Raw genomic sequence first — 24,993 nt, forward strand, 5'->3', positions numbered from 1 at the left:
CTTATGGAAAGAGTCTGGCTGGTAACCCCTGGCTTATGTAATACATGCAAAAGCAGCCAAATTAACGAAGGCCCTGAAGAAACATCCTGTGGTTAAATCCCCACGATGGGCATTGTGGCAGTTTTATAACCATTATAAATTATATGCCCACTGTTCGCAATATCAACCCATACTGGGTAATGTAGATTTTCCATCAGGATGTACAGGTGGCAGCTTTTTGCATTGAGCTACCCAGAGTCTCACCCAGCTTACTCACATGATGGTCAAATTGTTGATATGGTTATTGTATTCCATATTATTGATGGAGGTGGTAAAATGAATAAAGATATTGTCAAAGAAATGAATGCCGTATGGAGATGCAGAAAGTGAAACTTACAGTCAGACAGGTCCAGCACTGGAAACGTAGCTCTCTCTTCTTCTCTTTAATGGTAATGAAGCATGTCAGAGCGGGTTTCAGGAAGAAACTGGATTCTGCTCTGCTGAGACATTGCAGCTTTCGTTTCTTGCTCAGGAGACACCAGAAGCAGCTCCACACTAGAAAATAAGCTTGGATGGTGTCAAGAAGTAACTTTACTGAAAAATGTTCTAATCTCTTCTGCACTGGTCCTGTAGGACTGGGAAAAAAACCAAACAAAACCCTCATTCAAAGGCAGAGCTTGCTGCTTCCTGGCAGTAGAGAGCAGAAGATAATATTTTGTTGCTTTGGCAACTGTAAACAAATCCTTCCCTGACCTTTCTGGTTTGAGAGGCACTTTACTTTGGTTTTCAACATTTTGTAATAAAAGTATGCCTTTACCGTGTAGTGTAGTGTGACAGGAAGAATACCTGTTTTCTACTAATCTAACTCCTTTGTTGGCTGAAAAACGTGACCTATCTGAGATCAAGAAGAACATAAGAACATAAGAAATGCCTCTACTGGGTCAGACCATGAGGTCCATCGTGCCCAGCAGTCCGCTCACGCGGCGGCCCAACAGGTCCAGGACCTGTGCAGTAATCCTCTATCTATACCCCTCTATTCCCTTTTCCAGCAGAAAGTTGTCCAATTCCCTCTTGAACCCCAGTACCGTACTCTGCCCTATCACGCCCTCTGGAAGCGCATTCCAGGTGTCCACCACACGCTGGGTAAAGAAGAACTTCCTAGCATTCGTTCTGAATCTGTCCCCTTTCAACTTTTCCGAATGCCCTCTTGTTCTTTTATTTTTTGAAAGTGTGAAGCCTTCCCATACTGTGCACAAATGACAAAACATCTGTGATCAGGGGAAAACAATCTAATAATCTTTTTTTGCAAAATACAGTAAAAATATTCACTAGTTTAATAAAATACAGTTCACCTTTCAGGGATAGTTTCTGCTCCTTTGATTCCTCCATGCGCACACTTAATAAAGAAATGGAGTGAGAGGAAAGACTAAAAAGGACAGGGCTCTTCAGCTTGGAAAAGAGATGGCTGAGGGGAGATATGACTGAAGTCTACAAAATCCTGAGTGCTGTAGAACGTGTACAAGTGGATCAATTTTTTTACTCCATCAGAAATTACAAAGACTAAGGGACACACAATGAAGTTACAGGGAAATACTTTAAAACCAATAGGAGGAAATATTTTTTCATGCAGAGAATAGTTAAGCTCTGGAACGCATTGTTAGAGGATATCATAAAAGTGGTTTTAACAAATGGTTTGGACAAGTTGCAGGAGGAAAAGTCCATAGTCTGCTATTGAGACAGACATGAGGGAAAACCATTGCTTGCCCTGGATCCAGTGGTGTACTGAGGGTGAGTGGTGCCCGAGGTGGTGGTGCTTCCTCCCCCCGCTTCTTCCCGACCTCCCCTACTGTGCGTGCACCCCCCTTTCCCTCGTACTATTTAAATTTTCCAGGTGTGAGCAATAGCGTGAACTTGTTGACTGTGTCGTGCCGGCTATCCCTCTGATGTCACTTCCTAGGTGCGTGGCCTGGAAGTGACATCAGAGAGAGGCGACACCAACGCAGGGAGCAAGTTTTCATGAGGGACGGGAAGGGGCGCATGCGTGCGGCAATGGAGTCAGGAAGGGCAGGGGTGGTGGAGAGGAGGACAGGTGCGTGCACCACTTGTAAAGACTACGCCCAGGGTGGACCGCACCCCCCTTTGCTACGCCACTGCCTGGATCAGGAGCATGGAATGTTGCTACTATTTGGATTTTAGCCAGGCACTTGCGACCTGTATAGTCTAGATGGACCATTGGTCTGATCCAGTATGGTTATTATTATATTCTTATGAGTTGGGGGTTCTTAAAGTACAGTACTCCCCTGAAATTCACGGGGGTTCAGAAAATTGTTGTTCCCCCCCAAAAAACTTCACTATCGGGTCTATGTTACTTATATCAGTGTTTTTCAACCTTTTTTGGGCAAAGGCACACTTGTTTCATGAAAAAAATCACGAGGCACACCACCATTAGAAAATGTTAAAAAATTTAACTCTGTGCCTATATTGACTATATATAAAGTAATTCTCTTGAATAGGAATCAAATAAACACAAAGAAAGTATTTTATAATGCTGCCACCGCCAACAACACCGTTGGCGGCGGTGGCACTCAAGTGGCTAAAGAGCCGCAGTTTGCCGGCCTAGGGACAACACTGGAGGGTGGCCAGCTGTGCACCCCCTTGGGACGTAAACCCGGGGTGGGGCAGACCACCCCCCCACCCTGGTATGCCACTATCTGTACCTCACTCCCTCCCTATGACCAAAAATTCTCCTTTCTTCTATTCCCCGTGTACACAACCATCTCTTTCCCTCCCTTCCTCTCTCCAAAGTCCATGCCTTCTGTGTCCAAACACTCATTCCCTCCCCCACCTCAGCATCTCTTTCCCTCCCTTCCTCTCTCTCAAGTTCATGCCTTGTGTCCAAAACGCACTCCCTCCCCCACCTCAGCATCTCTTTCCCTCCCTTCCTCTCTCCCAAGTCCATTTCTTCTGTGTCCAAAAACGCATTCCCTCCCCCACCTCAGCATCTCTTTCCCTCCCTTCCTCTCTCCCAAGTCCATGCCTTCTGTGTCCAAAAACCCATTCCCTCCCCCACCTCAGCATCTCTTTCCCTCCCTTCCTCTCTCCCAAGTTCATGCCTTGTGTCCAAAACGCACTCCCTCCCCCCTTTTGTGTTCCGTGTTTGCCTCCCAGCCCATCTTTGCAACTTTCTCAGCAAAACGAAGCTCAAGCCGCAAGGCTTGTCTTCTGCTTCCTGCCTGCCCTGCCGCGCACAAATAGCCGAACGGAAGTATTCTCCGACGTCAGCGCTGACGTCGGAGGGCAGGCTTTGCTTAAGCCCTCCCTCCGATGTCAGCGCTGACATCGGGGAACGCTTGCGATCGGCTATATGTTAGCTGCAGGGCAGGCAGGAACAGAAGACGAGCCTCGCGGCTCGAGATGTATTGAACTCCGCGGGTCCCCCATCCAGCTCTCTCCTGTCCACGTGGGGCGGACTGCCCCTCTCCCTAGACTGGTGGTACTGCCCTGATGGCGGCCCTGACCGTACGGCACACCAGGCAACATCTCGCGGCACACTAGTGTGCCGCGGAACAGCGGTTGAAAAACACTGACTTATATCATTGCACTTTTCCCTCAAATTAGATTGTAAGCCATCCAGAAGGTTATTTACCATTGTGCGGGATAGTAAGTACTAATAAAACTTGGAAACTTGAGGGTAATTTTATTAAGGTGCGCTAACCGATTTAACACACACTAAAGATTAGCGCACACCAAATGCTAAGACATCCATTATATTCCCATAGGCATCTTAGCATTTAGTGTGCGCTAAATCGGTTAGCACACCTTAATAAAAGGACCTCTTGGTGCAGCAAAAATGATAAACAGCAAACCAACAGATGTAAATACAAACAATTTATTAATTATAGGCCCAGCAAAATGGCTGGGTCTATAATGTATTTTACACGGCGAGTTAACCAGGCACCAGTCTGAATATTGGCCATGGCCTGGTTAACTTACACATCAGGGGACATACTCTGTTATTTAATGCTGGGAGCTATGCATGCCCTGGCATTTAATATCTGGGGTTAATTCAGAACATGGCTAGAACGATTTACCAGCAGGCTACCATCACAAACTAAATATTGACCTCTTGAACTGTTTTTTACCAGCCTTCTTTTTCTAAAGTGTCATTAATACATCTTCTAGATCCTTTAATTAACCTGTGTGGATTTTGAGAAGATTTGTGCATTTTTGCCGCAGAAACTACTAAATAAGCTCATGTATGTGCTTCTTGGGTCATCCTCAGTCCACATGAAAGACTGTTTTATGATGTTCTTTCTGAGTATATCTCCCTGCAGATTCATACTGTTTTATGTCTCCTAGTTCCACCACATTCTTACCTTTGGGAAAGATATTTTTTTTCTTGTGAAGTAATACCCTTTATAAGAACATACAGGTTGCCATACTGGGACAAGCCAAAGGCCACAGACCAATCCAGCCCACAAGTACCAGGCAGATCCCAAAAGTGTAAAACAGAATTTTATCTGCTAATTGTATAAATAAACAGTGGATTTTCCCAAGTCTATCTTAATAATGGCTTATGGACTTTTCTTTTAGGAAATTATCCAAACCTTTTTTTAAACCCTGCTAAGAAAACTGCTTTTACTGCATCATCTGACAAAAAATTCCAGTGTTTAATTACACAATGAGAGCTGAAATATTTTCTCTGATTTGTTTTAAATGTACTACTCAGTAGCTTCATTGCATGCCCCCTAGCCCTTGTATTTTTGGAAAGGGTAAACAAGTGATTCACCTCTACTTGTTCCACTCCACTCAATATTTTATAGACCTCTATCATATTTACCCTCAGCCGTCTCTTCTCCAAGCTGAAACTCCTTAGCCTCTTTAGTTTTTTCCTCATAGAGAAATTGTCCCATCCTCTTTATCATTTCCATTGCCCCTCTATACTTTTTCTATTTCTGCTAAATCTTTTTTGAGCTATGGTGACCAGAATTGCACGCAGTATTTGAGATGTGATCACGCCGTGGAGCAATACAAAAGTACCATAATCTCAGTTTGTTTTCTATTTCTTTCCTAATAATTTCTAACATTTTATTTGCTTTCTTAGCCACCACTGTACACTGAGCAAAAGGTTTCAACATATCATCAATAATGATACCTAGATCCTTTTCCGGTGCGGTCACTACTAATGTGGAACCTTGCATCATGTAGCTATAATGTAGGTTCCTCTTTCCTACATGCATCACTTGCACTTGCTCACATTAAATGTCATCTGCCAGTTGGATGCCCAGTTTCCCAGTCTTGCAAGGTCTCTTACAATATTTCACAACTGTCTTGTGATTTAACAACTTTGAATAACTTTGTGACATCAGCAAATTACCTTACTAGTTATTCCCATCTTTAGATCATTTATAAATATATTAAAAAGCAGCAGTCCTAGCACAGACTGTTGGAGAAACCCTACTATTGTATATACCCTTTTCCATTGAGGATATTGACTATTTAACCTTACTCTCTCTCTCTTTTTTTTTTTTTTTTCTTTTAACCAGTTCTTAATCCACAGGGTTATCATATGGCTCCAGAAAAAGGAGGACAGATCGAGATCGGGTTTTACTTCCATTGAACACAATCGGTCCTTCTTTTTCTGGAGCCATATGGTAACCCTACATAATAGGAGACTACCTCATATCCCATGACTTTCTAATATCCTCAGGAGTCGTTCATGAGCAACTTTGTTAAATACCTTTTGAAAATCCAAATACACAATATTGGCCAGCTCACCTTTATCTACATGGTTATTCACCCTTTCAAAGAGCTGCAGTAGATTGGTTAGGTGAGATTTCCCTTGAGTAAATCTATTTTGGCTTTGTCTCATTAATTTATGTCTATGTACACATATATGCTTAGTAGTTTTGTTTTTTATAATAGTCTCCACTATTTCAAGTATTTAAATGATAGGATGATTTGTCCCCATCCCTTCACTCCTCTATGGTATACATATTCAGGTCCACCAATCTGGCACAGTCCTCCAGTCTAGTTACTTTCCTCTGGCTGCTTTACTGAACAATTGCCTCCAAAACTGAACACAGAATATTAGAAAAGGTGACACCAGCAATCAGTACAGGGGCATTATCACACTCTATTCCTGCTTGTTATTCCTCTCTCTTTGTGGCCCTGCATCCTTTTAGCTTTGTCCTCACATTGTTTAGCTATTTTAAGATTAGGGTTACCAGATTTTGCATCTGATAAGGGAGGACATCTGACCCCGCCCCGTTCTACCCTCGGGCCCGCTCCATTCCACCCTCAGTCCTGCCCCATTCTACCTCCAACCCCATGCAAACCTTGTCTCTTGGGGTCGGGTCTGGAATGCATCTTTGCATGCACAAATGTGACATGATGACATTGCACACATTTGTGCATGCGTGTGATATCATCGCATGGCATCCACGCATGCGAAGTTGCATACCAGACTCGGCCCCTGTCTTACCAGCTTTTCAAAACCCAGACAAGCTGACAGGTTTTGAAAAGCCATCCGGATGCCTGGACAGTCCTCTGAAAAGAGGACATGTCTGAGCAAATCTGGACATCTGGGAACCCTACTTAAGATTATCAGACACTATCGTTCAAAGTTCTCTCTCTAGTCCATACATACCAACCTGTTCCCAATCATTGCATTAAAGGAAGTGAAGGTTCTTTCAGAGCAAGAGCTTGTATCAGTGGAACTGTGATATATCTTGCATATAGAATAATAAGGTAAGGAAAAGGAAAATACACATATTCATCAGAACCACCAGAACTGTTAACTTTTATTTGCTAATAAATATCTTAATAAACAGGCTTACACCATCGGTAAGGCCCAGTAATGCCTCTTTAGGAAATAATAGAAAAATAAAATACAGTAATAGTCAGTAATTTGTACTTTGTACAAAACTTCTTTTTGTGTTGCTCAGCAGAGAGGTTTGCTAAACACAGTATTTGTTTCTGCACACCAATCGCATTATCCATATATGATGTGATTTACCATAGAAACTTCCTAGTTGGGAGAGCTGAGCATTCGAACACCAGGTTGTAAGCATGCCTGCACAGGAAGATTTGCATGGTACATCATATTATCAGAGGCCAGTAGATTTTTCTCTCAAAAATGAAAAGAACAATTTTCAAGTAAATACCGTGTGAACACTTAAAAATAGTACATGAAGTGAAACAGACAGAGTCTAGGGATTGCAGATCTTTTTGTCTGTGTTCTTTCCTCTGATCATGTGTGCTTGATAACCGGTGAGAAGCAACGTGCCCATGAGGCTTGGGGGAGGAAAGAAGGAGTTTTACCATGTGGTGGTCACATCTAAAGTCAATAAATATAATATAGAGGCAATCTTAATTTAAGCTTCTCCTTAAGTACAAACTCCAATCAGTTATCAGAAGCCACATCTAAAAGCCAGATTCAGGGTCCATATTAGATGAGTTTCTTGATGCTGTTAAGGAGAGGCTCGAATGGGAGGACTGGGCTAAAATGGCTGAAAATAATCCCTGTGCAGTTGCAAAATCAAGGTTCTTGACACCATAGCACAGTGGTTCTCCATCCTGTCCTCACAGCCCATGTAGCCAGGCAATTTGCAGGACACCCTCAATGAATATGCATGAGAGAGATTTGAATACAACGGAGGTATTGCATGCAAATTTATCTCATGCCTCTTTGTTATGGATATCCTGAAAATCTGACTGGCTGGGTGTGTTTCAAGGACTGGATTGAGAGCCTCTCCCACAATCAGTGGTGTAACTAGGGAGGTTGGCGCCTGGGTAGGTGGTACCTGACAACGTTACAACCTTCACCCCTGCTCTTCACTGCCGCCTGAGCATCCTCCTACCCCTATGTACCTCTTGAAATGCTGCTTGCGCCAGCGAACATCTTCCACCTGCTGCTCGTGCCAGCCTTGGCTCCCTTCTGATGTCACGTCCTGGTCCTGTGACCAGGATATGATGTCAGAAGAGAGCCAAAGCCAGCACGAGCAGCAGGTGGAAGATGCTGATAATGCATTGGAAGAGATACATGGGGAGGGGGTGGGGGTGGTGGGGTGCAGAGGTGATAGTTCCCAGGGTAGTCCACTCACCCCCCTTACTACACCACTGCCCACAACACAAGGATGATTCCAATTGAGTTGGAAGCCAAAGAACCAAGAAGAAACTTGTGGACCAAAAATAAAAAATGGTAACATAATCCCAGAGGAAGAAAACTTTTTCGGGTGTGAAATCTATTCATACATCACCTCAGACAAATGTTCATTTGTATCTATTGGGGGTCCTTTTCCTAAGGCGTGCTAACTGATTTAGCACACACTAATCAATTTAGTGTGCGATTAGCGCATGCAAAATGCTAAGGCGCCCATAGAATACAATGGGCACATTGGCATTTAGGGCGCGCTAATCTTTAGTGCACGCTAAATCAGTTAGCGTGCCTTAGTAAAAGGACCCCTTGGTTTGCATTTTTTTTTGAGCACGTTGACAAATGTTTACATTACTGAAGACTGCAATAAAAACATATTAAAATAAACCTGTTTAGAAGGTTCTCATTGGGTGGAGATTGGTGAGAAAATCAGGTAGACTTTAATAGACAAACATTTCTCCTTGGTGGAGAAAAGAGGTGGATAGCAGGAAAGGGGAAGTCCGCTGGTAGTCCTTAAGGAAATATGGCCTTAGAGAAGAGATGGCTTTTTTTGCACAGCATATAACAAAGGTCAAATTCTATTGCAAATTTACATGCCCATTTCCTGCTGGCATTTTCATTATAAATAGTGTCTAAATAGTGTCCTGTGTCTACATAAACTTCTATTGTATGACGATAGTGAGAAAAAGTAAATACAATTACCTTATTGTGCTCAATTTAATTTCAATTAAATATTTTACCTTGTTTAATTGCTTGTGTGTATATTTTTTTGTGTGTATATATAAAGCTCACACACAAACAAATGCACACGTGTGGACTTACATAATAAACGGACTTAATTATTGGCTGAAAAGTTATAGCGCAAAAAGACTGCTCCCAATGGACACAAATTTGATTTCCCAATATTGACAACACTGAAAATCTGAAGGTATTCTTGTCCTTTGGAGACCATTTTGCTCTTATCTCAAGATGCAACACTTTCCACATCTCATGAAACCCTGAATGACCCAGAATGAAATGCTTTTGGTTTCTTCTCATAACCCTCCTTATCCCTTATTCCTTTCTTCTAACCAGTTACAGGATTACCGTATTTTCACGCATATAACGCGCGCGTTATACGCGTTTTTACCTACCGCGCATACCCCTCGCGCGTTATATGCGTGAGCGCGGTATACGAAAGTTTTAAAACATAGTTCCCACCCCGCCCGACGCCCGATTCACCCCCCCAGCAGGACCACTCGCACCCCCACCCCGAACGACCACTCGCACGCGCTCCCACCCGCACCCGCATCCACGATCGGAGCAAGAGGGAGCCCAAGCCCTCTTGCCCGGCCGACTCCCCGACGTCCGATACATCCCCCCCCCGGCAGGACCACTCGCACCCCCACCCCGAAGGACCGCCGACTTCCCGACAATATCGGGCCAGAAGGGAGCCCAAACCCTCCTGGCCACGGCGACCCCCTAACCCCACCCCGCACTACATTACGGGCAGGAGGGATCCCAGGCCCTCCTGCCCTCGACGCAAACCCCCCTCCCCCCCAACGACCGTCCCCCCCCCAAGAACCTCCGACCGCCCCCCCAGCCGACCCGCGACCCCCCTGGCCGACCCCCACGACCCCCCCACCCCCCTTCCCCGTACCTTTGGAAGTTGGCCGGACAGACGGGAGCCAAACCCGCCTGTCCGGCAGGCAGCCAACGAAGGAATGAGGCCGGATTGGCCCATCCGTCCTAAAGCTCCGCCTACTGGTGGGGCCTAAGGCGCGTGGGCCAATCAGAATAGGCCCTGGAGCCTTAGGTCCCACCTGGGGGCGCGGCCTGAGGCACATGGTCGGGTTGGGCCCATGTGCCTCAGGCCGCGCCCCCAGGTGGGACCTAAGGCTCCAGGGCCTATTCTGATTGGCCCACGCGCCTTAGGCCCCACCAGTAGGCGGAGCTTTAGGACGGATGGGCCAATCCGGCCTCATTCCTTCGTTGGCTGCCTGCCGGACAGGCGGGTTTGGCTCCCGTCTGTCCGGCCAACTTCCAAAGGTACGGGGAAGGGGGGTGGGGGGGTCGTGGGGGTCGGCCAGGGGGGTCGCGGGTCGGCTGGGGGGGCGGTCGGAGGTTCTTGGGGGGGGGACGGTCGTTGGGGGGGAGGGGGGTTTGCGTCGAGGGCAGGAGGGCCTGGGATCCCTCCTGCCCGTAATGTAGTGCGGGGTGGGGTTAGGGGGTCGCCGTGGCCAGGAGGGTTTGGGCTCCCTTCTGGCCCAACTACCAAAGGTACGGGGAAGGGGGGTGGGGGCGTCGTGGGGGTCGCCAGGGGGGTCGCGGGTCGGCTGGGGGGGCGGTCGGAGGTTCTTGGGGGGGGCGGTCGTTGGGGGGGAGGGGGGTTTGCGTCGAGGGCAGGAGGGCCTGGGATCCCTCCTGCCCGTAATGTAGTGCGGGGTGGGGGTAGGGGGTCGCCGTGGCCAGGAGGGTTTGGGCTCCCTCCTGGCCCGATATTGTCGGGGAGTCGGCGGTCCTTCGGGGTGGGGGTGCGAATGGTCCTGCCGGGGGGGGGGGATGAATCGGACGTCGGGGGGGGGTGAACGGAGAGTCGGGACAGCGCACGGAGAGGCGGGGCAGTGCACGGAAGTCAGGGGGGTGAACGGAGAGTCGGGACAGCGCACGGAAAGTCAGGGCAGTGCATGGAAGTCAGGGGGGGGGTGAACGGAGAGTCGGGACAGCGCACGGAGAGGCGGGGCAGTGCACGGAAGTCAGGGGGGGGTGAACGGAGAGTCGGGACAGCGCACGGAGAGGCGGGGCAGTGCACGGAAGTCAGGGGGGGTGAACGGAGAGTCGGGACAGCGCACGGAAAGTCAGGGCAGTGCACGGAAGTCAAGGGGGGGGGAACAGAGAGTCGGGACAGCGCACGGAGAGGCGGGGCAGTGCACGGAAGTCAGGGGGGTGAACGGAGAGTCGGGCAGCATGCGCGGTATAATCGTGAGCGCGTTATACCAAAGTTTTTGTGCTTATCATCGTGATTTCTGCGCGCTATACACGTGTGCGCGTTTTATACGGGTGCGTGTTATTTGCGTGAAAATACGGTAGACCTAGATGTGTTTATACAATATGTGTAAACCAACAGTAAGTGCTTTTTTTGCAGTTACTGTATTACACCCATAGGAAACTAGCATTTAAATGATCTACACATGGCTTTCAGACGTTCAGCTTATTTTTAATCTCTCTAAACATTTATTTTCCTTTCTAAAGCAAGCACAGTTCACCATGAAGCAGGGAATAAAGAAAGGTAAGCCTCTGTGGTCAGGTATCTGGTTGTGCCAACTCTTTCTTGTATCAACATTGTTTCAGCTGTGGGCAGATGGTCTGACTGAATGATTATCAGAAGCAAACAACTTCTTTGAGAGATTTAATGTTTTAAATGAAATAAATAAATAAAATTTCAGCTAGGAAATTGTAAGAGGCTGGAAAAGGATTTGCCAGGCCTAAGTCATACTATCTGATCCATATTACATATGTAATAGTATATTAGAATTTGGTGCCAGACTGTGAATATCTGGTTCCATAGGGTGCCACAGCACACTTGTGTTTACTTTGCATATTTGGGTTTTATTCAACAAAATTAGCCAAGTCTATCTATGAAGACAAATACTGCCACTAATACCTTGGTCTTCATGGTTATCAACGAGTCACATTTTCAGGACATGCATAGAAACACGGAAATATGATGGCAGATAAAGGCCAAATGGCCCATCTAGTCTGCCAACTTTTCAAAATGATCAGGTGTGCTAAACCAATGGAAATTACCCCTTCCTGGACAGAGTCAGTTTGTTCAAGCACCCGCAGAGCTGAATCCTATGATTCCTAATGAATATGCATGAAGATTTTCTGGCTTTGACTCGTATACAGAGCCTTTAATGTTGTTGTTTTTGAGCATGTGTAGAGCCCACTCAATTTCCGCCTTTAAGTAGTGCTGGAACCTTCAGTGCTCTCTACTAGAAGAAAGCAGTTTTGATCTTTTCTTAACCCCAGCCATTTTCAGAATAGAGGACATTGTCTTCCTGACTTACTGAGAGGGTAGGAATGTCCATCCCTTGGAAGAAATAACAGAATGAGTATAAATACCCAACTCAAGGTATACCAGTTCAAGAGGACTAAAAGACATATTAGTCTCCAAGTTGCAATAGCTTCTACTCTTCTACTGAGAGATATTTGACACTCCCAGTTACCTTCACTCTCAGAGCCTATAAAGCTGAACTGTTTCAAGGAAACAAGAAAATGGGGAACCTGTTTTCCACCACTGTCTGATAGAAGGATAGGCAAAATTAGATTGTAAGCTCTTTTGAGCAGGGTTTGTCTCTTGCGTGTTTAATATACAATGCTGCGTGCGTCTGGTAGCACTATAGAAATAATAAATAGTAGTAGTAAGAGCAAGAGAAGTTCTAAGAAACCCAGCTAGAGTCAAGGACATTGCCTAAGGTAAAGCTTTCTTTTGCCCACTCTAAACCTCCCTCTGACATACTTTACTTTGAGAATTGTAGCTAGGAAAGGAGAATTAGGAGGAAGAACTTCAAGGATTGGAAGTGTTATTCATTCTGAAATTTACTAATAGTGTAAATAGTTGCCCAGAGTCATTATTGCAGTTATTACATCCAAATTTAAAGTAAAATCCTCCACAATTTGAAGTAACCTTATTGTGTGGACAGCTTTATTGTTTAAGAGAAGGAACAGTATGTGAGTGGATTTTGTGCCTGCTGGCCTTCTAGCTCTGCTGCCTTCACGGATGCTTTACTCAAAAAAAGGGTTACACTGTCTTTGTGTAAAATGGCTCTTTCTGCTCTAAATGTCACTTTAAGTATATAAGGCTAAGGGAAGCATATATTTTACAAAAGGTTCTCTATATGCAAATCTCTCTCATGAATATTTATTAGGGACATTCCAGATACCTGACCCATTGTTGGCCCGTGAAAACTCAGCTGGCCCTTGTGCAATCATGTTCACACACAGGTATGGCTCTTGAAAAGGTCAATTTTTAAAGATGAGTTGTTAAAAATAAATGCCTATGTAATAATTAGGAATCTATTTCTCTTCCTGTGCTTCTAATTATTTCTGAAAGCAAATAGTTAAAAGTGAACACAGTTTAGAATAAGATATAAAAATTCCCTCACTGTCCTGTTTCCCATCTGACTGTCTCGCAGTCATGGGCTGGGCCATACCCTTGTGGCCTTTCCATGGAAGAATTTTACAATGTGTTAGAGAAACGAATATTTAGTAATAAAAGAAGAATGTGGAGAAAAATTTCTTTTGCCTTACTAGAATACAAAATATATAAGAATATAGTGTTGCTAGTTCACATGTGCACCCCAGGCTTCAGGAAGATTAAAATCACAATTTTTCTGTCTATGCTCAAATATTCCAAGACAGGAGGAAGCAGATACATGAGACTGTCAGTCAAACCTGCACAGATTTCAATAATTTTTCAGGCACCCGCTTTAGCAGTAGGTAAACTCTTACAAAATAAGTTAACAGTAAGACCCATATGTTGGTTTCAGTCAACTAGAAAATTAATATTTATATATATATATTTTTTTTTCTTTTTGATTGCACATTTGAATTGGAAGCTACATGATCACAAAACAAGGAAAAAAGTCAATAAATCTTTTGATCTACCATTAAACTCTAAATACATCAATAAGGAAGCCATGCCAGGTCAAACTGGCTGTTTTATGTTTGGAGAAGTTTAAGACGGTCCCCCAGATATTGTTTCTAGAAATTTCAGGTCCAGACAGAGCCATTCATCTGTGCAATATAGAAATCTTATGGCAGGCCAGGATCTCATTGGCTAGTAATTCAGGAAGGATTTCTGCAGTGTGATGAAAAGCATCAGAATGGTGTGTTCATGGAAACCCAATATTACCACCTGAATAGAAGAGATGGAGGCCGGGAAAGGAGAAAGAAGGGATGTGAGAGTATCTTCCATTCTGAAAATGCTGAGGCACATAGCACAGTTGCTTTCATTAACTTTCATACATGAAACCCCTTCTCTTGAATATGCATTATCTGTATTCGCAAAGTCTGTATACTGCTCACTATCCGCCTCTGGTGTCCGATAAGTGTGATTCCAGTTCTTCTAATGTCTCTGTGAAAAGATAGAAGAATGGGTATAGCAATTATAACCAGGATTCAAACAATAATAACAATAATGATAAGTTGAATAAAGATTGAGTCCTTCATCTGAATAATCCTAGCAGTGTTGGCCTCCAAGAGGGAGAAGAACTGGTCTACTAGTTACAGGTGTAGCCAGTGGTGTACCTGGATTGGGTGCCACCCTCTACCGGGTGGATTACCCCTCTCCTCTAGGCAGTGGAAGGAGGTGCATGGAGCGGTCACAGGGTTGTAATCTGCATATGGGTAGCAATCAGCTCTGCCAGTCACCTGCCCTGGAAAGGGAAGCTGATGTCAGAGGGGGCTGCTATTACTCCATGCAGGAGCGGCCCAAGGCAATCTGCTGCCTGAGATGAATGATGAGAGGGTGCCACCCCCCTCCCTCCTCGACTCTACCTTTAATTGTTCCAAAGGTTGGAGAGTCATACACGCTGCTTGTCTGAGACTGGCCCGATGTCTTCTCTCTACTGCAGCCCACCCCAGCAGAAACAGGAAGTTATGTCAAAGAGATGCAGTAGAGAGAAGGCTGCAGTAGAGAGAAGACATCGGGCTAGGGTTACCAGATGTCCGGATTTTGAGGACATGTCCGGGGGACTGGATGGCTTTTCAAAACCTGCCACTTTGTCCAGGTTTTGAAAATCTTTCCTTCGGGCAAGAGGGCATCCATGCATGCGCGGATGTCCTGCCTGATGATAGCAGGCAGCAGGGGGCGGGACTGGGGTGGGATTGGAAGCAGGGCTAGGGCAGGACCAGGGCAGGATTGGGGGCGGAACCAGGGTGTGACAGGGCATGTATGGATGGAAATGGGCGGGCCTGGGGGCAGGTCTAGTAACCCTACGTCTGGTAACCCTACGTTGGGCCAGTCTCAGATGGGCAGCGTGTGTGAATTGCCAACCTTTGGAGCAATTAAAGGTAGAATGGGGGGAGGGGGTGTTGAGGAAGAAAGAGGGTAGATTCCTGCTGAAGGGATGAGAATGTAAGGAGAGATGCTGGGGAAGGATTGTGATAGAGATAACAGATGAACAGGCAGGTTGGCAGGTGGCAGGATGTCGCTCCCATAAGAGTGCTGCCTGAGGCCTCTGCCTCTGTTGGTGTCATTATAGGGCTGCCCCTGGCTCCATGTACCCCCTTCCCCCCCCGCCCATTCACTTGCTCATTTTCTGGACTCGTGTGTAAAATTTACGTGTGGATCCTGCACTAAATTTACATATGTAACTTTTTATTTTATTATTTTTAACCCATCAATAACAATATGACAATACACAATCAAGTCAAGTAACAAACCAAGAAGAGATCATCTACGTTGTTCCTTCAAGGTGGTCCATATGTACAGAACAAACAGTAAAAAGAAACCCCCCACCTGCAAGTAGCTCCACAATCAGGAAATCAAAATAAGACTACAAGTTTAACACGTGTAACTTTTAATTAAAACAAATTAGTGCTAGTTATAGCTCATTGAGATCCCAATTATTGGTGCTAATTGGTTTGTTATTCAATTAAATTTCACACATGTTCAAATTTGCACATGGAATGTTTAGCGCTGCTTATGGTAATATGTACAAAAAAAGAACAAAACCAAAGGGGAAAAAAAATAATACCTTTTTTATTGGACTAACTTAAGCCCCATTTTATGAAGCTGCGTTAGGCCTTTTTTTAAATCACCGGCCGCAGTGATATTAGCTCTGACGTTCATAGGAAGTTTATGAGCATTGGAGCTTTTACCACCGCAGCCAGTGACTAAAAAAAGCCTAATGTGGCTTCAAGAAAGGGGGGTTTAATGTAGTTTCCAAGGTAACTCCTTCTTCCTCAGATCATAAATAAGCAAATGTTGGCAAAATCAGTATATGTAGGGGAAACATGAAAGCATTTCAGTGATAGTTGGAGACAAAGAGGTGACAAAGCAGTTTGAATTAGAGAATGACACGGTGACAAAATTCATCACCGTTCCCGTCCCCGTGGATAACCGCGGGAAACCATCTTCATGTCATTCTTTAAGGAAAGAGGAAAGAATCAGAGTATGAATGGCCACAACCACTGACCCTCAAGCTTTGCTTTGAAGAATGCTGGTGTAGAAGGACTGAGGTTGAAATAGACACTAAAAAATGACATGGGATTATTTCCCGCGGTTATCTGTGGGGACGGAACGGTGATGAATTTTGTCACCGTGTCATTCTCTAGTTTGAATTTCTTTGTAGTGGGAAAAAAAGTCAAGGTGATACCTCTCTGTCTCTTATTTAATAAAGGCCCAGATTCACTAAAGATAGCGATTCAATCGCAGTGGGCCGATTCTCTGGCCGATTTTGAAACAGCGATTGATTCACTATCTTTTTTGCATGCAAATGATTTGCACGGAGGTTTAGTGAATCGGGGCCAAAGACCTTGGCTGAATAGTGCCACTGAATAGAAGCATTATCCACCTAAGCTGAAACCAGTTATTCAGTTGAGTGGTCTGGAATGGAGTCACAGCAGAGTTGGCACTTAACTAATTAACTGACCAAACAGAGCTGCATAAATAGCACTCCTATCTTTAGCTAATTGAACCTAACTGGTTAAGGCTAAATATTGGCACATAATCAGTTAAATGCTCATCATCCACAATATTTGGATAATCAATGCCAGTGCCCAGACATGGCCCGGTGTCGAATATATGGGCACAAAGCTGTTGGCGGAAAAAAAAAAAAATCACTGAGCACTGATGGCTCAAAATTTACCCCTTCATATCATTTTCTTCTCATTATTGGAAGCAGATGCACAATTATTTTTGTGGCGGGATTTCATAAAGAACATGAGTAACAAAAAGAACAGAACTGAGTGGGAGGTGTGCTGGAAAAAAAAAAAAAGCAAATTGCTGGATTCTTGTGAATTGCATGTGCACACAGCTATATAATTAGCTGGGAGCAGTCCAAGCACTAGCGTCAAATATCTGGGTATACGCCTATCAAGGTTATTTAAGCGGTTTTACAATCAGATACTCAAGCATTTTCCCTGTCTGTCCTGGTGGGCTCACAATCTATCTAATGTACCTGGGGCTATGGAGGATTAAGTGACTTGCCCAAGATCACAAGGAGTAGCATAGGATTTGAACCCATAACCCCAGGGTGCTGAGGCTGTAGCTTCAACCACTGCACCACATACTCCTCCATATGAGGTTAATTGCCTTATTCAGCATAAAGATAAGTTTGCATTTTATGTGGTCCTCTTTATGCAGTTAATCTTATGCAGTTACCTGCTAAATATCAACTCTACTCCCAGATCATCCACAAAACAGCTGGTTTTGGCATAGGCACTAAGGCCCAGAGTCTATAAATGGTGTCTGAAATTAGGCACCTAGATCTGTAACAGAATGTGATTTGGGAGAGATCATCAGTGTAGACATGAAAGCTGCCAATCAAGTGGAGAAGGCTTCATCTAAGGCAAGACAAATGCTAGGTTGTATCCGCAGAAGTTTCGTAAGCCGGAAGCCTGAGGTCATCATGCCATTATACAGAACCATGGTGAGACCACATCTGGAATACTGTGTGCAATTCTGGAGGCCACATTACCGTAAAGATGTGCTAAGAGCAGAGTCAGTTCAGCGGATGGCCACCAGGATGGTCTCGGGACTCAAGGATCTCTCATACGAAGAGAGGCTGAACAAATTGTGGCTCTACTCTCTCGAGGAACGTAGGGAGAGGGGAGACATGATTGAGAAATTTAAATACATCACCGGACGTATCGAGGTGGAAGAAGATATTTTCCTTCAAGGACCCTCAGCCACAAGAGGGCATCCGCTTAAACTCAGGGGCAGGAAATTTCATGGTGACACCAGAAAGTATTTCTTCACCGAAAGAGTGGTTGATCAATGGAACAAGCTTCCGATACAGGTAATCGAGGCCAACAGCGTGCCAGAATTTAACAGTAAATGGGATGCCCATGTGGGATCCCTAAGAGGGTGGAGTTAAGGATGGGTCATTAAGAGCGGGATCTCCAGGAGAGCAGACTTAGGGGGTGGGTATGTGGAGTGGGCAGACTTGATGGGCTATGGCCCTTATCTGCTGTCATTTTTCTATGTTTCTAGATCGACACATCTAGCTAATCTAGGTGCCTAATTTAATCGGAACTGATAATTGAAAGCGCCATTAAAAATAATTAAAAAATAAATAAATACAAAAATTAATTATCTGGTAGGAGCCTAACTCAGTAGGCACTTATCACTTCAAGGTAGGCATCTACTCCGAGATGCCAACCAGAAAGTAGATGTGGTTAGGGGTAGATTCTTGGAGGATGTTGGGTGTGGTTTGATTGAGGTGCTAGTAGGCGCCTAATTTAGGCGCAATCAATTAGGCCAAGAAAACCCTGTATTGTGGCGCCCTGCATGCTGTAAATGGGAGTGTATCAAAGGTTTCAACACCTACCAGCACCTGAGACTACATAAGCGCTGCTAGACATGATTCTATAGATGGCACCTAGCAGATGATTGACAGTTGTTCAATGGCATCTCTGAGTTAGGCCTTATTTATAGAATCAGGGCCTAACTAGGTATATTCAGTGGTACTAACTGGTTAAGTGTTGCTGTATATGCCCTGTTAGCCCCGGACATGTGATTTATAAGGCAGGAGCCTCTCTTGGCCACTTATGGATGTGGTTTAGGGTTTATTTACATATATTCCATCTTTATCCAAGATGGGTTACAATGTAATATACATAGTTTAAAAACCAAATACAAACACAGTATGTAAACAGAAAAATATAATATCGACCTCTGTACTGGCATTTGGAGGTATAAATACATATATTTTTCATAGACTGGAATGCTGTTCTCTTCATAAATATTGCTATCACAATCATTTTATGCACAGAATATTACTCCAGTACATGCACAAATATGTGCATGTACAACACTGCAGGCTGAATTTTGTGTAAGACATAGCTGCTGCTAGCATAACCAGTGTGCACATGCGTCTGGTGCACTTTTTCATATTAGTGCACATTATTTGCACCAGGCCTATTTGCATACTATTTGGTTACTGCATCGGGGAGTGAAATTTTGGTGTTATTCTTGTGTTAAGAAGGTTTCTGCATTGGCATATACATGTGACAGTAAGGTGTGCCCAGTGAATCAATCAAACAGTAATATACTTACTCAATGCTCATTCTAGAAACCAAATCCAAGGAGGTAAAGCCTGCCACTAGGAAGTTAGTTGCATATTGGCCCATCTTTATCGAGTCCAGCCAATCAGTAACTGAGACAAACACTGGGTATTCCGGAACATCCCCAGGTGACTCTGGGATACTGTAGGAAGAATGTAAGCTCTTCAATAACTGACACAATACAAGAAATACATAAACTAGTCCATGAGATCAGCTAATCATAAAGAGATAAAATCCAATAGTCAAAATAAAGCTAAGCTCCTAAATGAAGGTTTCAAGTTAGGCTCTTAAATTTGTGCCCTATTTTCAGCCAAATTTAGACACCTAAGGGAGAACTTCATCAGTGGGCACTAAGCGATTTAGCATGCACTGATTAGCATCTTAACATTTAGCATGTGCTAATCATTAGCTATGTGAGTGCTGGCACTGAATATTAGCTGGTACTCACAACTGCTTTGATTGCAACCACAGAAAGGCGGTTCATCAATTTCCTCCCTTTTCCCCCTTCTCCCTTTCTTTAACGGATGATAACCAGACAGTGCTGCTGAATATCAATATAAATTGGCCAAAGAGGCAGTCAAAGGAATTATGCACATGTCATCCACATAGCTAAACAACCAGATAGGATCCACTAAAGGATGCTCTCACTTTGGTGGCTTAGCTATGTGAGTGCTGATACCTACATAACTTCCAGGTAGATAGTCAATGCAATTTAAGCGGACAGGAGAGGCTCCTGCCTGCTTAAATTACTATGAGCTGTATGACTCCTGATATTCAGCAGCTGACTGCCTATGTTGAAAGTGGGTACCTCAGGGGTAGAAGAAGAGGTGGTACTGGGGTGGAGCCGGCAGTAATACGGGTGCCAGCAATATTCAGTGTTGAGACCCGCTTAGTTAACCCAAGGAGCAGGAGTGAGTGGGCTTCATTCCTGCCCCCATTGCCCTCACTTACACCACCTGTGATACAAGTAGGCCTGAGGGGATCATTTTGGGGTGGGGGAGGGATAGGGATGTGACACCTAGGCTGGGGAATGGGGATGGGTAGGAGGGGAGGGAGGCAGGACGGAGCTTGGGGCCCACATAGGATCTGGTAGCTATCATAACAACATAGCACTGATCTGGGGCAAACTTAGCAGGCCACAGTCAGCCTTAAAAAAAAATGGTGACTGCCACTGGCTGAATATAATCTGGATATTAAATAACAATAATACTAATAAAAATCTTTGATACAGATCTATCATATCTATGTTCCCAGTAGGCCATATAACACAGCTAAAATACTTTATTATAATAAAATTACTCATAATACCATAAACAATAATATATTCCTTTTAAAAAGTCAACATATTACAATGCACCATCATAACAGAATATCAATAGCAAAATGTAATTTTCACCAACAGCCCTTACATAACTTCTTCTTCTTTTTTTTTTTTTAAATTCTTTATTGATTTTTAATCAAAAACAGTATCATACAAATGAAAGAATAAAAGATATTCCACATATTACACTAGTATCTACACAGGTAACATAAATATCATTCAATAATTTCATTTTCCTGCATATAAGTAGACTTAAATATTCTTCTCTCACTGAAACACTGGTTCACCATTACCTGCAATACTGCACAGTGAAATTCTCCATCAGTCTAGCATGGAAGCCCTTCAACCTTCATTTTTCCTACCATAATTGATGCTAGTTAGAGACCTCATTGCTTTGAAAAAAGTCAGGGACCATCGATAAATGACAAAATGTATAATGCTGCAAACGCCTTTCAGTGCTATAGAAGTGATTAGTAGTAGTACTTTGAGTATTTGAAGACCTACCCGAGTATATCCTCCACCATTGTATGCAGGGAACTTGGATTGCGGATCAGTTTGTCTAGGAAGTTGACGATGTCCAAGAATCTGGGCCTGAGGTTCCTCTCCTTGTGCCAGCAGTGCAACATCAGTTGATGGAGTGAGGCTGGGCAGCCCATGGGAGCAGGAAGTCTGTAGCCTTCTTCTATTGACAAGATAACCTAAAGGTATGAACATATAATGGACCATTATTTTATTTATTTATGTATGGTTTTATATTATTTATGTATGTTTATGATGTATCCTGCCTATATTGGTGGATACGAGTGGGTAACAAATATTTTAAATACATTTTAATAAAATATCAGGTCTTATATACGCAACATATACTGAAATGAATTAATTAAAATTGTTTGCAAATACAAAGAGCCATAAAAGTAAGATGAAGATAAAAGGACAGGAAGACAAAAACCATCACACCAAGAACTGGGATTTATGAGGACCAAAGGCTCCAACCAACAAGTTTTGCATGATCCAATCTAAGTCTTAACCAAACAGGACAACAAGAACAATTCAGATGGTGGGGTATCAGATACATTTTTAGCTTCTTATGAAAAAACAGTATTAAGTTAGTTTCAGCAGAAGCTTATTTCAGTTTTCAGGGCCCGCAGTCTTCAGATTACGTTCCTCAGCTTTTCCATATGATCCTCATTCATAACGGAATACAAGCATGTTCACTCTTATCTGAGCAGGAGTCCTCCACCTACAGTCCAGCCAATGGGGGGGGGGGGGTGTTGCTTCACTATCATATTTTCAATAGTGAGGGACTGGCAAGCTCTGTAGGACTCCAGGGAACCTGCCTGTTCCTAGTGACTGACAACACAATATTGAAGCAGCAACCCATACCACCACTACCATTGGCAGCAATGCGGTTGGAGGTCTTCTGCTCAGCTTAGAGAGACCAGCATTTGAAGGTGAATTTAGAAAGGCATTTTTGCTCATATTTGTATTTGTATTTATTTATTTATTTATTTATATTCTGTCTTTCCTAAGGCAGGTCACAATAAAGTACATACATAAGCAAAATCACATACATTACAACAGATAGAACATCAATAAAACATAATAAGAATAATGCAAAGCCTCCTAAAATTACAGAGGCTGATGCGCCTCACATCAAAAAACTATAGATTAAGTCCCATGTTTCATCTTACAGAAAAGGTGTTTCTTCAACATTTTCTTAAAACGACTCAAACTTGTTTGCTGTCGTAAATATCCCGGAAGCTTATTCCACTCCTGAGGACCCACACACGAAAACATGCTAGCTCTAGACACAGCTAGCCACAGCTTTTTCACTGTCGGAATATGTATGACAGTATGAGGGAAATTTTATAAATGGGCACCTCCATCTAGGTGCCCCAAGGATGCGCAGTGACAGCCTATTTCTATGACATCACCTAGAACCCAGATTCTATTATAACATATTAGCGTAACTTGGTATTTGTGCACTTTTCATTTATGTGCACACAATTACACCAGTCACACACCTAACTGTGATCATGTAAATGCGGCAGGGGTTCATGCAATTTACAGTATTCAGTATTCAACAAGTTACACTCATAAGTGGGAGCCCTGTCCATTGCCCACCCATACTTCACCCTGGTGTGCATTCCCTTGCATTTTCACACAATTTTGTGGTGGAGGCAGGCAGAATTCAGTAAATGACACTTGAAGTTAGGTGCTAGCTCAGCTCTCATTTTCCCCTGGATTCTATAAATGGCACCCAAATTTGGATACCCCAAATTGTGGGTTATCCTGAGATCTATGTGAAAATAACCCTCTCTTTTACTAAACTGCGATAGCGGTTATTAGCACAGGGAGCCACGCAGAATGCTCCGCGTGGCTCCTGACGCTCATATAAACTCTTTGAGTGTTGGAAGCAGCGCGGAGCATTCAGTGCGGCTCCCTGCGTTAATAACTGCTATCAAGGTTTAGTAAAAGGGGGGGGGGTTAAATTAGTTAATGAGTCATTAACAATCAATACTTGGCTGTTAACAATTATTGGCATTAATTGGCTCTAATTTGGATTTGCACATGAATCTGGCTGTGTGAGATTCTGGAACGGCATGCTTTATTAACTGTGCAGGATGTAATATTATGGAATGCATTACCATTGGATAGAAAGAATGCTACCAGTTTGCTTCAGTTCAGATAATTGGTTAAACTTTGCTTTTCCAGAATTGTTTTGGTAAATGATTGAGTAGGAATTATTTAAGTGAATCTTTTTTTTATTGTGTTGTGCATGTTTGTCTTGATGAATGACTGAGTTTTGAAGAATATTATTGTTTTGTTATAGTTTATGAAATGATTTGTGTTTATGTCTTTTTGTAGTTTGTGACATTGTTTTAATTATAGACTGTATGTTGGATTCTAACTCACTCAGAATTGTTGGATGGTTGTGAGCAATAAAATTTTAAATATAAAGATCAGTGCCTAAATCCTCTTGGGTGTAACCCAAAAGGAGAGGGGCATGGGCGGGTCAGGGGGATTTAAAAGAATTATGCACAGTGTGATAGAATTTGGAGGCCGTGTGCCCAAGTTGCGCAACAGGATTTGTACCAGGTTTCAGTTGGAAAACATCCTTATCTCCAACATTGGACACTACAAAGTGCATTAAGCACTGTTCTGTAAAGAGAACCCAGCTGGGATTGCCCTTTTCAGAATAATGCTGAGCATGACATTTTCCCAGGCATTTACTGAAGCTGGCCATTATGCATAACTTTGGGTGCAAGCATTTACAGTTGCCAAAGGTTGGTATAAATGTTTGTGCCAAACTGATATCAATTTGGTGTGCAAGTATAATAATAATAATAATAACTTTATTCTTATATACCGCCACATCTTGCGACTTCTAGGCGGTTATAGATATTCTACAACATTGTACCTAACTTATGGGAATGCCCCTTACCCATCCATGTCGCTCCCATTTCCATGCCCTTTTTGGAGTTGCATGCTATGAAATATATTATAGAATAGGATGTAGGGCGGATCCACAAGTAACTAATTACTGCCAATTAAGATCTTGTTAACACCAGTAATTGATTATTAGCACTTAATAAGCTAATTATTTTATGCACAGATCTGTGATCCATGTCCAAATTTGCACTCTTACTGTGAGTGCCTCACTAGCACTTTCACAGATAAGTGTTAATATTTTGTAATTTACATGTGCAAGCGGCAGCACCAACTTATAGAACTGCTCTTTGCATATCCATACAATGCCTCTTATAAAAGTGTCCTATTCTTAAATATATGCTTAATGAATGGGTGTACTTTTTACACAACCTGGGTGTAGGCATGTTCAAGGTGTAGATTTTGGGAAGAGCGAGTTACGTGGGTACTTTGTAACATATGCATGTTCATGTGTTCTTTAAACACAAAAACATACTGCTCCCATGGTGCTTCACAATTTAACTTACCACCATGATTTTTCTCAATTAAAATGGGGTATATTGGAACAAATCCCTTTCAATTTCAACGGGGACAGAAATACTTACTTACTCCAACGTGAGAATTATTGGATTTTTCAGTTAAAATCCTTCCCTCCAACAGGACTCAACGAAAATGTTGATAGATGCTTCACTATTTAAACGTATGAGAATTCATTCATGTTTTTGTGAAAAAAAGAAATTTTTCGATCTTTTGACGTCATTGTGGTAACAGGGGGCGTGGCCTAATCTGGTCTCCCGCGGCGTCTTAATCCCCCGAGGCGCCATTTTTAATT

General features: G+C 43.4%; 2 protein-coding genes across 2 annotated transcripts in view; both read right to left on the reverse strand.

The window, feature by feature from the left end:
• ARL6 (ADP ribosylation factor like GTPase 6) overlaps window positions 1-671 on the reverse strand; it is a 50,043-nt gene extending 49,372 nt beyond the window's left edge. Inside the window, exon 1 of the mRNA XM_033941518.1 lies at window positions 377-671. The gene's annotated coding sequence lies outside the window, so the exon portion shown is untranslated. The remainder of the gene's footprint in view (window positions 1-376) is intronic.
• A 13,109-nt stretch (window positions 672-13,780) lies between these two features.
• EPHA6 (EPH receptor A6) overlaps window positions 13,781-24,993 on the reverse strand; it is an 895,964-nt gene continuing 884,751 nt past the window's right edge. The window contains exons 15-18 of the mRNA XM_033941517.1: window positions 21,237-21,430; window positions 20,359-20,367; window positions 19,404-19,553; window positions 13,781-14,255 (exon numbers count right to left, since the gene is read on the reverse strand). Of these exons, the coding sequence (XP_033797408.1) occupies window positions 14,141-14,255; window positions 19,404-19,553; window positions 20,359-20,367; window positions 21,237-21,430 (468 nt within the window). The 3' untranslated portion in view covers window positions 13,781-14,140. The remainder of the gene's footprint in view (window positions 14,256-19,403; window positions 19,554-20,358; window positions 20,368-21,236; window positions 21,431-24,993) is intronic.

This window comes from Geotrypetes seraphini, chromosome 4 (assembly GCF_902459505.1).
Source record: "Geotrypetes seraphini chromosome 4, aGeoSer1.1, whole genome shotgun sequence".
NCBI classification, from domain to species: Eukaryota; Metazoa; Chordata; class Amphibia; order Gymnophiona; family Dermophiidae; genus Geotrypetes; species Geotrypetes seraphini.